At 38.7% G+C, this 14,471-nt stretch overlaps 1 protein-coding gene across 1 annotated transcript in view; it reads left to right on the forward strand.

Moving 5' to 3' along the window:
- LOC149028018 (protein IQ-DOMAIN 5-like) overlaps positions 1-12,026 on the forward strand; it is a 32,724-nt gene extending 20,698 nt beyond the window's left edge. The window contains exons 5-7 of the mRNA XM_089167871.1: positions 5,762-5,875; positions 10,636-11,122; positions 11,745-12,026. Of these exons, the coding sequence (XP_089023997.1) occupies positions 5,762-5,875; positions 10,636-11,122; positions 11,745-11,800 (657 nt within the window). The 3' untranslated portion in view covers positions 11,801-12,026. The remainder of the gene's footprint in view (positions 1-5,761; positions 5,876-10,635; positions 11,123-11,744) is intronic.
- The last annotated feature ends 2,445 nt before the right edge of the window (positions 12,027-14,471 follow it).

The raw sequence follows: 14,471 nt of genomic DNA on the forward strand, positions 1-14,471 counted from the left end.
CACTTATGCAATTGTCCTCTCATGTGTGGAAGCTATTGGAATAAGCCCCAAACCCAAGAGATCTAACTTGCTGGTCACGGTTCAATCCAAAGAGAAAGCTTCTGATTTTTCCTATTCAAAAGAGTTCTTACTTTTCAATGGAAAGTAATTGTAATTATACGGGGATTAGGGTTTTAGGTTTTCCTATAAATAGTCTCTGTGAGATAGTCTAGATGCATCGATCTTTGTAGGGGATTGGGGAACCCATCCTAGGGATAGGGATTGGGGGCAAGCAAAGGGATAGCACTTTGTGAGGTGTGAGAGTTGTGTGAGGTTTTCTGGAAATAGTGGAACTTCTTCTCTCTAGTGGACGTAGGCAGTGTTTTGCCAAACCACGTTAAATACCTCGTGTGTATTTTGCTTACGTTCTTATTCGTTCATGGTTGTGCATCTATATCCCTAACAAGTGGTATTTGGTAAAAGCATGTTTAACGGGGGCCCCCCCCCTTCCCCCCCCTCCTTTAAGGGGGGGCCCTTTTTGGGGCCCCCCGGCCCCCCCCCCCCCCCCCCCCCCCCCCCCCCCCCCCCCCCCCCCCCTTACATAATTTTCACCTCCCCCCCCCCCCCCCTCCCCCCCCCCCTATTCTCCTCCTATCATAATTCAACATGAAATTGATGGACTGTTTTGTAGGATTAGTCCAACCATAACACATAAAAGTACCTGTAGTGAGCCTACATAGGCTTCAATCATGTAATGTATCCATTCAAATCTTCTTTATGCTTTGGTAAGTATACATTTTAGAGCTCTTGTGGGGTTGGCCTTTGCACACCACTCCAAGCCTTGCTGATCTCCTTACACATATCCCTATAGTAGGGCCGCTGGGCTCATTTACTAGAATGTTGTGGTTGAGGCCCATTTGGATGCCCCACGTGTTCTTCAACTTCCTCTGTTTATGCTCTGGCCTCGTAAATAAGGCAAGATTTGTGCTAAGAATCTGAATATCTAGATCTGTGGTTGCTGCTGATGAAGCTCAACCACGTGGGGGAGAGATGGGATTAGGCTCCTCCTTGATAATCTGGATCCTCCTCATGGGTTGGAATTTGCCTCCTAGAAACTCTGGCTCTCTAGAGGACCCAACTCCCATGGCACTCTACCGCCTCCTCAAGTCATTGTGCCTTTGCTGCCCTTTGCTCATCATTATGGCTCTCCTCATCTGTGCTGCGTTCCTGGACTTAGAAACCTTATATTATCCTGGCTCCTCCTGGTCGAAGTCCTACTCTCCTAGATTAGGAAAGTCCTCTAGGCAAGCATCGTCGAACTCCTCCCTTTGTACTCACTTCTTCTTCCTCTTTTCCTTTCCACCCCTCAAGTGTTGTGCCATTGCCTGTTTGACCTCTATAGGCACCTTGGCACATCCTGTGACAATCCTATCTCCCCTAGCTAGATGCCACTTTAATCTAGTGGCCCCACCTCCTCCTATCTATTTCTTGCAATAATTGGGCTCAGACTTCTTATTTGTCAAGCAATGTTTGACATTTTTCAAAGTATATGCCTATTACAAGAAATACAGACTAATTATCTTAAAAAACAATACAAAAACTCCAAAAAGTACATGCATGCTTCTACTAATATTCTCCTATTTTTAAATATAAAACAGAAAATACTTATTAATTTTTTGAATTTTTAAATAATTTTAGAAGATATTTAATAATGGTTCAAATAATTAAAATAGATAATTAACAACAATAAATTCAAATCAATTCAACACCATCACAGAGATAGATCGAGTGATGGTGTTTCATTTACATTAAGTTCAATCCCATACATCATGTGTACATATGTATTTTTTTTCAAAATACATAATTTAGAAAATAGTTTTTAAAATCAGAAAAAAAAGTAGCACTAATAAAAAAGATAAGTTTAACAACATGCAATCAAGATCATAGTCCTAGACTAGACATATATTAATTTCAAAGCAATATAAGATCATTTTAGCCATGAACAAAACAAAAATAAAAAAGTTGGTAGGGTGGAACAAACTTTGCAAGAATCTCCCAAAATCCCCAAAGGAGGATTAAATGATGTGTTTGAAAGCAAAGGAGTTGTTGAAGTAGGGAAAATTCTACTTTTTTGACTAGGTTGAAACGTTGTTCTTTTTCGACTCCCCTAGAGTTTCAAAACCAAGATCTTGGTCGAAGTTTTGGTTGTTTCGACCACCTCTTGTGGTGAGAGCGTAACCTTAGGAGATAGACTTCCAAACTAGATCTTTAGAGTTGATTTGGAATGCCATTTACTTTGATGTTGCTGTTAAGCTTCAGTCTATCCCCCACCTCCCTATTGTTGATGCCCAAGGAAAAAGCTCATTGTTGTTACCTGTGATTTTTGCTCTCCTCTCCAGCCCCCCCCCATCCCTTTTAAATTTCCTCAATTGTACATTCTCTTCCCTTTACTGCTCTTTTTAATATAATTTTATTCATCCAAAATATAAAAAGATCCTAGACCTTCTAGGTATTTTGAAATTCCTCGAGAAAGGCTCAAACGTTCCACCTCCCATTGAAGTTTGAGGATATGCATAGCTTTAGCCTTGTGTCTATTATGCCCCCAAATAGAGTTGATTAGAAGGCTAGGATCCAATAGCTAAGTCCATTTAGTTGGGAAAAGGCTTCTTCTTCTTCTTGTTGTATTCTATATTTTTTCTTAATTTTCAGATTCCCTTGGACATCAAAATTTTCAAGTTGATCTATGCAAATCTGACCATTTGAATTGGCTCAAACTTGGAGGAATCCTTCCCTCATATTAGGTCACATTCTCCTCAAGTTACAGCTCCATCTAGTTCCTCTAGATCCGTTAACCACAGGAGTCTTACTAGGATCCAAAGTCCTACTGAATTTAGGAGTCTCAAACTAGCTATCATATTTAGCTAATTTTCACACTGTTTCATCCTTAGGACCTGCACACGAATATCTTAAAGTTCTTCTATGTAAGTCCAACCATTGGAAATACCCTAAATACCCCTCTACGGCTTAGTTGAAGATGTGGGTTTGGGCTGATTTTGTTGAAGGTCTTGAAAGGGTGCTTCATTTGTTGGGACTCCTCAATTAGGGCTGCATCAGATAATTAGGGTTTTTGTCACTGGATTGGGCAGCAAAGGGGATCAAGTGTTGTTTATGGTTGGATAATGATGCGGTCAAAGCTAGGAAGGATTTGATGGCTGGATAAAAAATAATTCTAGATTTACATAATTAGAAGGTTAGAGAGGTGATAGGAAGTCTAGGGTTTTGCAGAACGGATTCATGGAAGTGGACTAATTTTGGATCGAAGGTCAAGGGGATGGAGGGGTTTTTCTGATCTGATTTAGGGATGTTTTGGTGGTTAATTTGGTCCATGACTGGCCTTGTGTGGGAAAACGAAATTCAGAGGGAAAAGGTTGGACTGGATTTAGAGGATTAGTAGAAAACTCATGGGGCTGGGGACCCTTTCAACTTATGTTGTTTCTGACTCACCTTCAAGTAGCTTGTTCAATGGAGAGTGTTCTTGAACTTGCGAGACATTTCAGCAACGTAGGGAGAAAAGTCGTATAAGAGGGGGTGAAGAAGATATACAACCATGCTATTCTGTTTTACCTTGTAGCAATAAACAAAACTAAAATTCCATTCATGAATTTGTTTTCGATACTTGCCCTGATTAGAACCTTATATAGAAGTCTCAAATATAGACTCCCACACAAAAAGGAAATGGCTTGACCCAGTCCTTAACTTATTAGGTAATTTCAACTAACTAGGAAACTGAGCTAGACTCATAATTGAGTCAGTTACAACTTACAACCTAAAAGAGAATATTCCAGAAGTACTTAAATTGAACCATCTGATCAAACAAGCCAAATTGGTTCAATATAAAGCACAAGTATGGGGCTGATGTTGTATGCAACCTAATTACCCATGGGATCAAAAACCTCACATGTATAGAACCCAACCGAAGACCCTTTCCAAGAACCCCAATTTAGTGAAATTCTACATCAATGGCTTTGGTTGTGGTGGGACTACTAAAGTATTTCAGTTAGTGAACATCTTTTTTGATGTTTGACTCTCCTTTCATCTGGCATTTCAACGCAATGGCAATAATGGGCCACCTCACAAAAGATTGTCTTTGTTCTGATGGTCAAAAGCAATGTTTTAGGGTCCCTCCATCAACCCATAAACAAAAATTTAAAAATAAAAATTAATATCAATAGAAATTGCTTTGAACATCATTTTCCTGTTTTATGTTTGACTCTACCCTTTCAGCTGTCATTTCATAAGGGCATGGTAACATGTGGTTGTTGTGTTGGCTGGTGGGTGTGGATGGAAACGATCGCTGGGGGACGCTAAAAGATTGGATCTTTCTATGTTCCCTGCATGTCCGTCAAAAGCACATGGATTTTAGGGTCCCTCCATCAACCCATAAACAAAAATTTAAAAATAAAAATTAATATCAATAGGGGAATATGTGTCTTCGTTATGTTATTTGCAAGGGTGCGGCTAACCGATTGATTTCAGCTCTTGTGGGTGGTTCTTGCCATGATTATACCAATAAAAATGTCTGCTTAAAGACACTGGGTTTATGCATCACATATTGGCAGAAGAGCTTTCTAGTACAGCTTGCCTAACAAAGGGTTATTTCTTCTAAATTTCATGCAGTTCAGAAAACATTCAGTTTAATTGGAGTAGTTAAGTTTGATATTGGCTATGTCAGAAGAAAGTCAAGTGGGAACGACTGGATTGAGCTTTTACTTTGAGTCTGGTCCTCTGATCAAACAGAATTGTGTTGTTAGTCCACACCTTTATACCTTTATGTGTCTTTCTGTTTTTCTCAGCTAGTTTTGGCATGCTTTGAAGAAGGAGGCTGAGAATTGTCTATTTCCATTGCTAGGGTTGGAGTGCTGTTGCACAAGGTGGCAAAAAAACCATAGAAGATGTAAATAGAACTCAAAATTAGGAAGAGAGAAGCAGAGAAGAAGAGCCCACAGTACTTCTGAAACCTCCAATGCTTTCTAGCTTCATTGATGGGATCATCTTGCATGCCTAATCAGAATAGAACGCTTGGAAAACAAATAACAAAAAAGAGAAGGATTGGAAATCGTACTTCTACTCAAGCTACAGCAGTTATCCATTGAGAATTAGCACCTAGCACTAACTCTTGATTGGCTCTTTTTCTGCCCAAATACCTTCTATCAAACATCATCTGCCAGTCAGTTTCCTAGAATGAATCAATTATCATACACCCATAAATCAAACAAGTAGAAGGACAATGCTTTTGCTACAGCTACCTAGGGTGAAACCTATAAACTGCAAATTAATGAGCTTTCTATTTGGCCCAGCCTGGGAAGGCATGCACCAGTAACAGACTCCAGAATGACAGTTAGGAACTAGGATGGAACAAATTGTACTAGTACTCAGATAACATTATTGACTGATGGTACTGAGAATTTTCTTTACTTGACTATATACATTGGACTTCAGGATTGTAGCTAAAAGTAGGTTCATAAGTTGAGTCTGAGACAACTTGTCTATGTAAGTAGTGCTGTTTTCATTCTTACAGGTTTGATGATATGCTGTCAGTTTCACTTTTTTTCCCCTCCATTTTCATAGGATATTTTGATTGGAAAAGTTGTATGACTATGATCTTATCATATGAATTTTATGGCACCTTCTCCACTCTCACATTCCGATTTGATTTCAAGTGCTGACTGTATAGTCAGTGTGTTGAGTGACTGTTTCTTATTTGATTGATCGCATGATGCAGGAAGGGTGGTGCGATAGTATTGGCTCTGTGGAGGAGATTCAGGCCAAGTTATTAAAGAGACAAGAGGCAGCAGCCAAGCGTGAGAGAGCCATGGCATATGCTTTGGCTCATCAGGTAAAATTTTATAGAAGCTTGTTTTGCAGCATAAAATCATTGATGAAGTGGAGAGGTGCGTCCGTGGTCTTGTGTGATCGGCGTATTCCATTAAAGCTTAAAAGGAAAAAATTTTAGGACCGTTGTTCAACTAGCTATGATGTACGGCGCAAAGTGTTGAGCTATTAAAAATAATCATATGGACAAACTCAATGTAGCAGAAATGAGGATGCTAAGATAGAAGAATGGAAAAACTAGGAATGATAAGGTAAGGAATGATCATATTAGAGTTGGTTTTGGAGTTGCTCCTATAAGTGATAAGCTTCGAGAAAGTCGTTTGAGGTGGCACGACCACGATCAATGGAGACCTATAAATGCCCATGTACGGAGAAGTGATATACTCCAAATTGAAGGGACTAGAAGAGCTAGGGGTAGACCTAAGATAACCTTTAGAGAAGTGGTGAGAAAGGATATGCATAGCTTAGGCCTTGTATCTAGCATGACCTCAGACATAATTGATTGGAAGGCAAGAATTCATGTAGCTGACCCTATTTAGTTGGGACGTGGCTTATTGTTGTTGTTGTAATATGGAATGTCAAAAAGCTCCCTAAAACTAAGGTTTTTATTTGGAAATGCCTAGCTAAGGGAATAGCTATGGGAGAGGAAATTGCCAAAATAAGAATTTTGCTGGATATAACTTGCAAAAGGTGTGGAGAAGATTTGGAATTTGTTAATCGTTTTTCTTTTGAATTGCCCCTTTTCCAGAGGCCGTGTGCTTTGGATCTCCTTTAGCATTTGTTGGTTGAAATCTATTAGGAGTTCAATTCTGTAAGGAGCTTTGGTTCATGTAATTTTCTATTTCTTACTGTCCATGTGAGGGTATTTATGTAATAGTGCTCTTTCCACTTTATTATAAATAAAGGACTTAGAATCACACTGATCTATTCAAGCCATTCTACCACAATCGGTTTTCTCAACATGGCATTAGAGCCAAAAATCTATTAGGGAAAGAAAAAGAAAAGAAGAAAAAAAGAAAGAATGAAAGAAGAAACAAGAGAACGAAGGCGTTATTGCTGATCTCTCTCGATCTCTCCTCTCCCCGCTTGTGCCTAGCAGCCATCTCCTTTAACAGCAGTCATTGCATCTGATATATTTTGAAGAACTGATACTTCACCATCATCACAAGTAGCCATCGCCCCACCATCACCGCTTCACCCCCGATGTATTTAAAGAATCGTTACTTCCAACCCATAATATATACCTTTTGAGGAAGATAAAATCCGTAACCCAAGCCAAACCAAATTTAAAGATCCATCGCCTCCAACAAAATCCCATTCCAAAACGATTGATGACCTCCACCGAACCCCTTCTAGATGACAATGACTTAATAGTTTCTCTGTCAAAGGTAGAAGACGATGTTTTATAATTTTAAAGCAAACCAAACCAACATCCATTGAACCCACACGGACCAAACCAGACTAGGGGTCTATTTGTGAGTTTGCATATATCCAGGGTCTCTTTTATGGATTTGCATATATCAAGGGGTCTCTTTTGTGAATTTGCATGTATCCGGGGGTCTGTTTGTGATCTCCTATATATCTAGGGGTCCCTTTCGTGAAATCTCATATGTCTGGGGGTCTATTTCTTTTTTCTTTTCCTTTTTAAAAAAAAAAAGATGTTGTTTGTCCTGAATCTCTAGGTTTAGTAGGGTGGTCAGGCTATTTAGTTCTGCAACGTTTCAGTCGTTTAAAAAGGGTGGAGACTGAGGAACAACAACAAGTTTTTTGCAAATATGGCACCACCGATGGAATTATTGCTCTCATTGGCTCCGAACATTATCTTATTCTTCCTCCTCTTTCGGTAAGATTTGATGGAACAAATTATTTGATCTGGTCTCAATCTGCATACCTGACTATTGCTAGAAAAGGACTTGTTGGACACATTACATGCATCACTATCAAGCCTATCACCACAGGTGTTTCTTAGGATAAATGGATCTCAAATGACTCTCTTATCATGTTTTTCCTTTTAAATTCCATGCATCCAAATATTGTCGTGAATACCGATTACTTGATACTACAACCCAGATCTGAAAGGCTACTACAGAAACATATGGACAGTTGTGGAATAATGCACAGGTTTATGAGCTATGGAAGAAGCTTCATGAGACTACCCAAAAGGAATTGACTGTGGCCCAATATTATGTTGAATTGCGATCTCTTTAGCGGGAGTTGGATCATTATAGGGATTATCACCCCACTAATCCAGATGATGTGAGTACTTATCGGAAGCATGTTGATAAGATTTGGGTCTAAGACTTCTTAGCTGGTTTGAATGTGGAGTATGGTCAGATCAGAGTACAAGTATTGAGTTGTTCTCCCTTTCCTACATTAGAACAATCTTATGCCCTTGTTCATTGTGAGGAAAGCCGTCGATTAGCCATGCTTCATGCTCCTATTGTGGAGATATTAGCCCTTCATTATCAAATTTGATTTGACCAAGGAAATTGTCAAATGTGAGCATTGTCACAAACCATATCATATCAAGGCCAACTATTGGATGCTCCATGAGAAGACTACTAATTTTGAGCAGAAAAGGGCACAAAGAAGAGGAAAACCGAAGGCTAATCTTTCTGAGATTGTTCCAACAACACCCTTTGCAAACATTGGTTTTTCACAATTGGAATTAGCTACTCTATGACGTATTTTGCAGTCTTCTATTGTCGGTGCAGCCTCTACTACTGCTTCCTCCATTAACCAATACCAACAACATTTAACCTCCGAGCTGATGGAACTTTTTCCATGTTGCAATGGTGGAAAAATTGGGATCAAATGTTCGTGATTGATAAATCCTTTACGTAGAATTGGTTTTATAACTTGCTTCTTTTCTCATCTAGTACATATGAAAATCAAGGAACAATTTCGTTTCTAACAATGGTAGATGGAAACCAAAAGATGTGATAAAAAATACCGACTAAGGCTTTTGAAGAATTTGTTGCAGCTTCTATTATTTTAGGTAATCTAAAAAACTTTCAAGTTTTGCTGCCGTCAAACTTGGTGAATCAATCTGGGTGGATCCCACCTCCCCAAGACTGGTTTAAATTAAATTGTCTGGGTACCTGAACCTAAGAAGGGTGAGATCGGTATTGTGATTAGAAACTCAGCTCGAAATCTGGTCACAGCCTTCGTTGCTGGAACTATATGCCACTCAGTTATTACAGCCGAAGCACTTGCAATCAGAGAGGGTTTATTGCATGCTATTAAAATCGGTGCTAATTGTTTAGCGGCAGAGTCAGATTCAAGTGGCTTGATTCAGCAGATAAATCTGAACCCCTGCTTAGACTTCTAATCGGAACCGGTGATATCAAATATCTGTCAGCTGAAAAGCTCTTTTGAGTCTATTTGCTTTAGTTTGTTTCAGGGAACTCATACTTTGTGGCAGATTCCTTTCAGTTGAGCTACTGAAAGTTTGGCAGGAAACCGATCATTGGACTTTGAATTTATGTATTTCGGATGTCAACGTTTGTAACAACTCTAGTTCTCAATAAAAAAAATTTCCTTTACCAAAAAGAGACAAGATGCCCTGCAAGTTAGTGGGTCAATATATCTCGTAACTTTACTGTTTTCTATGTTCCCACCCAAACCTGACTTGAATGTCAGTTAAAAAAAAAGGTGTACCAACTTGTCTGCCGAGACCTTGGTCCAACTTGCTTTTTTGGACTGACTAGTTGTCCTCCAAAACGGAGTTCTCAAACCATGGTCTGGATAAGAATAGAAAAGAAAAGAAAAAGGTATAGAATTTGTACTTTTTTTCTTAGGTCTTGAAATTTTCTTTGCATTTGGTGGGTTAGAGATGAATATAAAATTCATTCAGAAGTTGAAATTGCTTGGGACATTTTGGTGAGAAGAGACTCTAAATTTGAGAAGTTTGCGAATCTTACAAGGTTCCCTCAGTCACTCTCTCAAAAGTCTCCTTTATCTTGGATTTACTCATCAATATTTTCTTTTTCTTTTCATTTCTATGTTAACCAAACAAATAGATTTTATTTATTTATTTACTTTTCATTTCAATTAAACATAGCTTTAATTTGTGCAAAGAAGCATGTTTGACAGTGTTGGTTGAGCAAAAGGACTCAGCCATATATTGGGGCTGTGCCCTCCATGGATTTTATAATTGACCAAAACAGTATCACTTTGTATTTTTATGGAAACAACAGAAAAACTTAAATTGTAGGCACTCTTTCTTTGGATTTTGGCATATCTTCCCCGTCTTATATGTATACAATTTGCTTTGAAGACATTCTTGTGATATATATATATACTCTCCCCCACCTTCCCTTGATTCGACATGACAGGTAAGCAGTGGCAATGATCAGTTTTAGGGGGGGGGGAAATCCTACCATAGGATGCAGCAATATTACTCATGGGTGGTCCTTGTTGGTTAAACTAAATGAAATCACTTTTAACCAATATCCATGAAATAATTGCAATGTTGTTTATCCAGATTTTTTCATCTTGTTAAGACATATTTGCATGCATAGTGACATTTAAATGACATTTAGAAACTTCTTCCTCTGTAACTAACTTTGCTTTTAAGATTAATCCTGTAAAGTATTTGTAGGAAGAGTACCGAGCCTACAATAGACTTGATTTACGTTTGTGAGTTTTTGAAGGACCCAGTTTGGAACATGTAGCTTCTTAATCTGTGTTTCAGAGTATTCCTGATAGTCTATTCTTCATGCTTTCTTGATGCTTCATTGACATGATAATTTAACTTTTTAGTGGCAAGCAGGATCAAGGCAGCAGGCGGCCCCTACAGGTTATCAACCAGACAAGAGCAACTGGGGCTGGGACTGGTTGGAGAGATGGATGGCTGTTCGTCCATGGGAGAATCGGTTCCTTGACATCAATCACAAAGGAGTCATGATCCAGGGGAATGGTTTAGCAGAGGGGAAGATTGGCACAAAACCCCCATTCATATATGACAGCAAGAAGCCTATTTCATTGAAATCCCACTCAAATTTCTCAAATCAGAACACCACCACATCTCATTCTGGCGGTAGTGGTTCTTCATCGAGCAAGACAGCTAATGTGCAAGCAACATCATACACAGCATCAGCTAAGCCAAGACCTAAGCGGTCAGAGGACCTAGTTGAAGAGGCCAACTCTAGGCCTTCCAGCAATGGAGCTAGATCATGTAGCAATCCTAAAGGGAGACCTTCACAATCAGATACCCAGGCAATGAAGCGGTTGTCCCTACCAAACAGTGGTAAGTCCTTCAGATCCATAGGCATAATATATGTATGTAATCTTGTTCAAACTTTTCTCAACCTACTTTGATGCCCGTGTTGTAAACTAATGCAATTAACGGTTTATTAATGTATATGTTAAGCTACCTTTCAACTGTGGTTCAAATTTTTAGGTGAAACTGTAATTAACATGGTATCAAGAGCAGGGAGGTCATGTGTTCAACGTGGGAAGTGCATCAGAAAGTTTTTCCCTAGGTTTGTTCTCCCTAGGTGCCATGTCATTTTGGTCACGTGCAAGGAACCATGTGATCTTGGTCTACAGATGCGTGGAGTTTTGATGTATATACTTAAGCTACCATTGCGTAGGTGAAACAGTTGGTGTGAACTTTGTCCAGTTTTTGTTATGCACATAAAATATTGAGTTTCTATGAGTGCATAAAGCGTGGGTTGGATCTAATCGCCATTATTGGTCCTCGTAGCCTTGTGTTTTTCAGAGCTACCTGCATAACCAAGCTATGCCCATACCAAACTAGTTTCTATTAGCATGTAAAGTAGCAAATACTAGAGTTCTGATGGTTTCCATAGCAATTTCCTTGGGTCCCTGAATTGTTTTCTTCCTAATTTTAATGTGGTCATGAACAGGTATTGGAGGAGAAACAGCCAGGCACCCCACTAGGAAGACGGCTAGCAGAACATGAGATACACAGAAACGCATTGAGGATACAACCAAATCTAATGGGTTGAATGGATCCTGGCAAACCAATGGTGTTCAGCAGGTAGCTGAGCCTCAGACTTGAGGATCAATTTGAAGAGTATAGTAGTGTCAGCCCGAGTAGCAATCTTGATGTCCTGATCTGTATATATAGATTACAGAGTCCCTTCTAGCTTGGGGGTGTGATCATATTGTTCTTATCCTTTCTTCCACTGGCAGTTTTGTCTGTCATATGGGGGGGGGGGGGGGGACTATTGGGAGACAGGTTCCATTGTCATCCACAGTACTACAAGGATAATTTAGTTTGGTCGTTGTAATTATATGTCATTATTATTTATTTCGTGTAGTTAATCCATTGTTTTGAGGTTCTTGTTATCATCCCTGTATTGGAAGACCACTTACCAATTGTCCAGGAGTGCAAGTGATCATTTTTTCTGTTATTGTTTTGTTTTGTTTTGGTAAATAAGCGACCATTTTAGGTCTCTCAAAGGGTGAAAACTTGCTTGTCTCATGCTACCAAACAGATGCAATCTCTCCCAAGAGCTGGCTTGTCTAATTGGGGGTCTGCATATGTGTGGTTCCAAGTTTCCCTTTACCCAGTGCCTGTTTCTCTTGTCACTCATTGATAACTGTGAAAATGCCTCTGGATGAATTATTCAGGTACTGTCAGTTTTTATTTTCATTTTTCTGATGGAACCCAGAAGGCCAGAAGAGTTCTCTTGTCATGTTTAATGGTGTGAATCACTTTCAGGTAGAAGGGAAAGCATGTGATTTGCCACCAACATCATCATCTTATTCTTTCCATTTCCTATCTCTTCACATGAAATACTGTAGAACCCTTACATAGCTGAAGTTCGAATTTGTCATCCACTGTATGTCATCTGATTTAAGCCACTAGAGCAAGTGGCAGCAAGAATACAAATGAAAGTGCCCTTGCTTGTGTATAAGGTGTTCCCATTACGTAAATTTCAATCTAAATATCTTGACTTTCATAAAAGAAAACGCATTTATCTTTTATTTGAAAGCTCCTTAGTCCATAATCAATCAAAGCTTAAATGACATTTAGTGTTCCCCCTCACATCATGCAAGTTGCAAAGCTCTTTCCTATCAGCCAAAAGAAACCATCCGTCCTTTACCATCAAATTTGACCCAATCCAATAAAGGCTACAAGTGGGTTTGATTCCTTGCTTCCTTCCAAGTCCATTACCCATTTTTATTTTGTTTTGGGTGTTAAAGAATACCCAAAAAATTAAATATCAATAAAACATGAAACCTGGTCTTCTCTTGGTCAAAAGACAGAGCAGTTTAGGGCGTCTAGCAGCCAAAGTGGACAGCCCTTTTTTTGGGTTTTCGGTGGAAAAAGAAAAGGGTTAACCTAGGTGATATGGGGATTTTGCCCCAGACCAGAAAGGTCATGCTTTCATATCGGTCGTCGGATCGAGATTTTGGTTGAAATCTTGATCTGAGCCATCGAAAATCAATGGTCAAAATCGAGATTTCGGTCGAAATTTTGTCCAGATCCTAATCCAACAGCCGATAGTATCGTTCTATTATGGTGCAGGTTTGAAGCAAAATCAGTCATACTGAATGTGCACCATCTCTTCTGACATGGAGCACTGCCTTGACGGCTTTATAACCACAAACTATGTTGGGCCCACAAGTAAAAAATAATTTAGCACTTTTTTAAAAAAAAAAACATCACTCTAATCTTGTGGGCTCCTCTGTAATTTATTGTCAATAGCGGTCAGGGAGCTTGTAAGAGGAGATGATCCGGACTCGGTCATATCAGGTGGGTTTTCCATCTAAATTTATTAATCAAAAGCCACTTCTAGAACAAAAATTAATAAAAAAAAAAGAGACAAAAACATTGTCGTTTTGGGATGGATGAAGGTTGTTGAGTGTCACCCAACTCCTTGACCTAATTTCTTTGACCTAATTTCTTTCTGAGGGGAAGGTTCCTCACGAGGCAGGTGTGGAGAGGCTTTCTCTTAATTGATATTAATGGCGGTGCATTCAGGGTTCTGTATAACACATGTGGTTTCTATATAAAGACATAAAATAAAGGAGCTAATAAAGAGAGCAATGTGAAGCTTTCTTTGTTTTTCTCTTTCTGTTTTTCTTTTTATAACATTGGATACTGATCTGAGAGCAATGGGGTTCTGTAATCTATGACAAATTCAAATAAAATAAAAACATAGTGCAAACAGAACAGGTAACAGAGTAAGTAAGTATCTAAGACAAGAATCCAATGACAGAGAATCCAAGGATTGTATTAATATACAGTTCATACTATTTAGTTTTGGAAGATGATTGATAATGCTTTTTTTTTTTTTTTTTTTTTTTTTTAAAGTCATTTGTATTAAAGATGAAAAATAGTATAACATTTAATGTGAGTCATGTCACACACAAGAATTAAACACTTAATCTATTGATTTCTCACTCAAATAAAGAAAAAAAAACCAGAAATCTAATACAAGTGATTTGTATTGATATGTTCATCTTTATTATGATATTTAAAGATTCAATGAACTAAGTTTCTTTGAATTAGAAAAGTGGGATGGTCCTTTTGCCTTTTAATATAACATTTTTATTGTATCTTTTGATAAAAATTTGTTCTTTCAATACTTGTAACTCCACCGACCTTGCTGCTCTTTTCT

This window comes from Hakea prostrata, chromosome 1 (assembly GCF_041222555.1).
Source record: "Hakea prostrata isolate BN-2017 chromosome 1, UWA_Hpros_2, whole genome shotgun sequence".
NCBI classification, from domain to species: Eukaryota; Viridiplantae; Streptophyta; class Magnoliopsida; order Proteales; family Proteaceae; genus Hakea; species Hakea prostrata.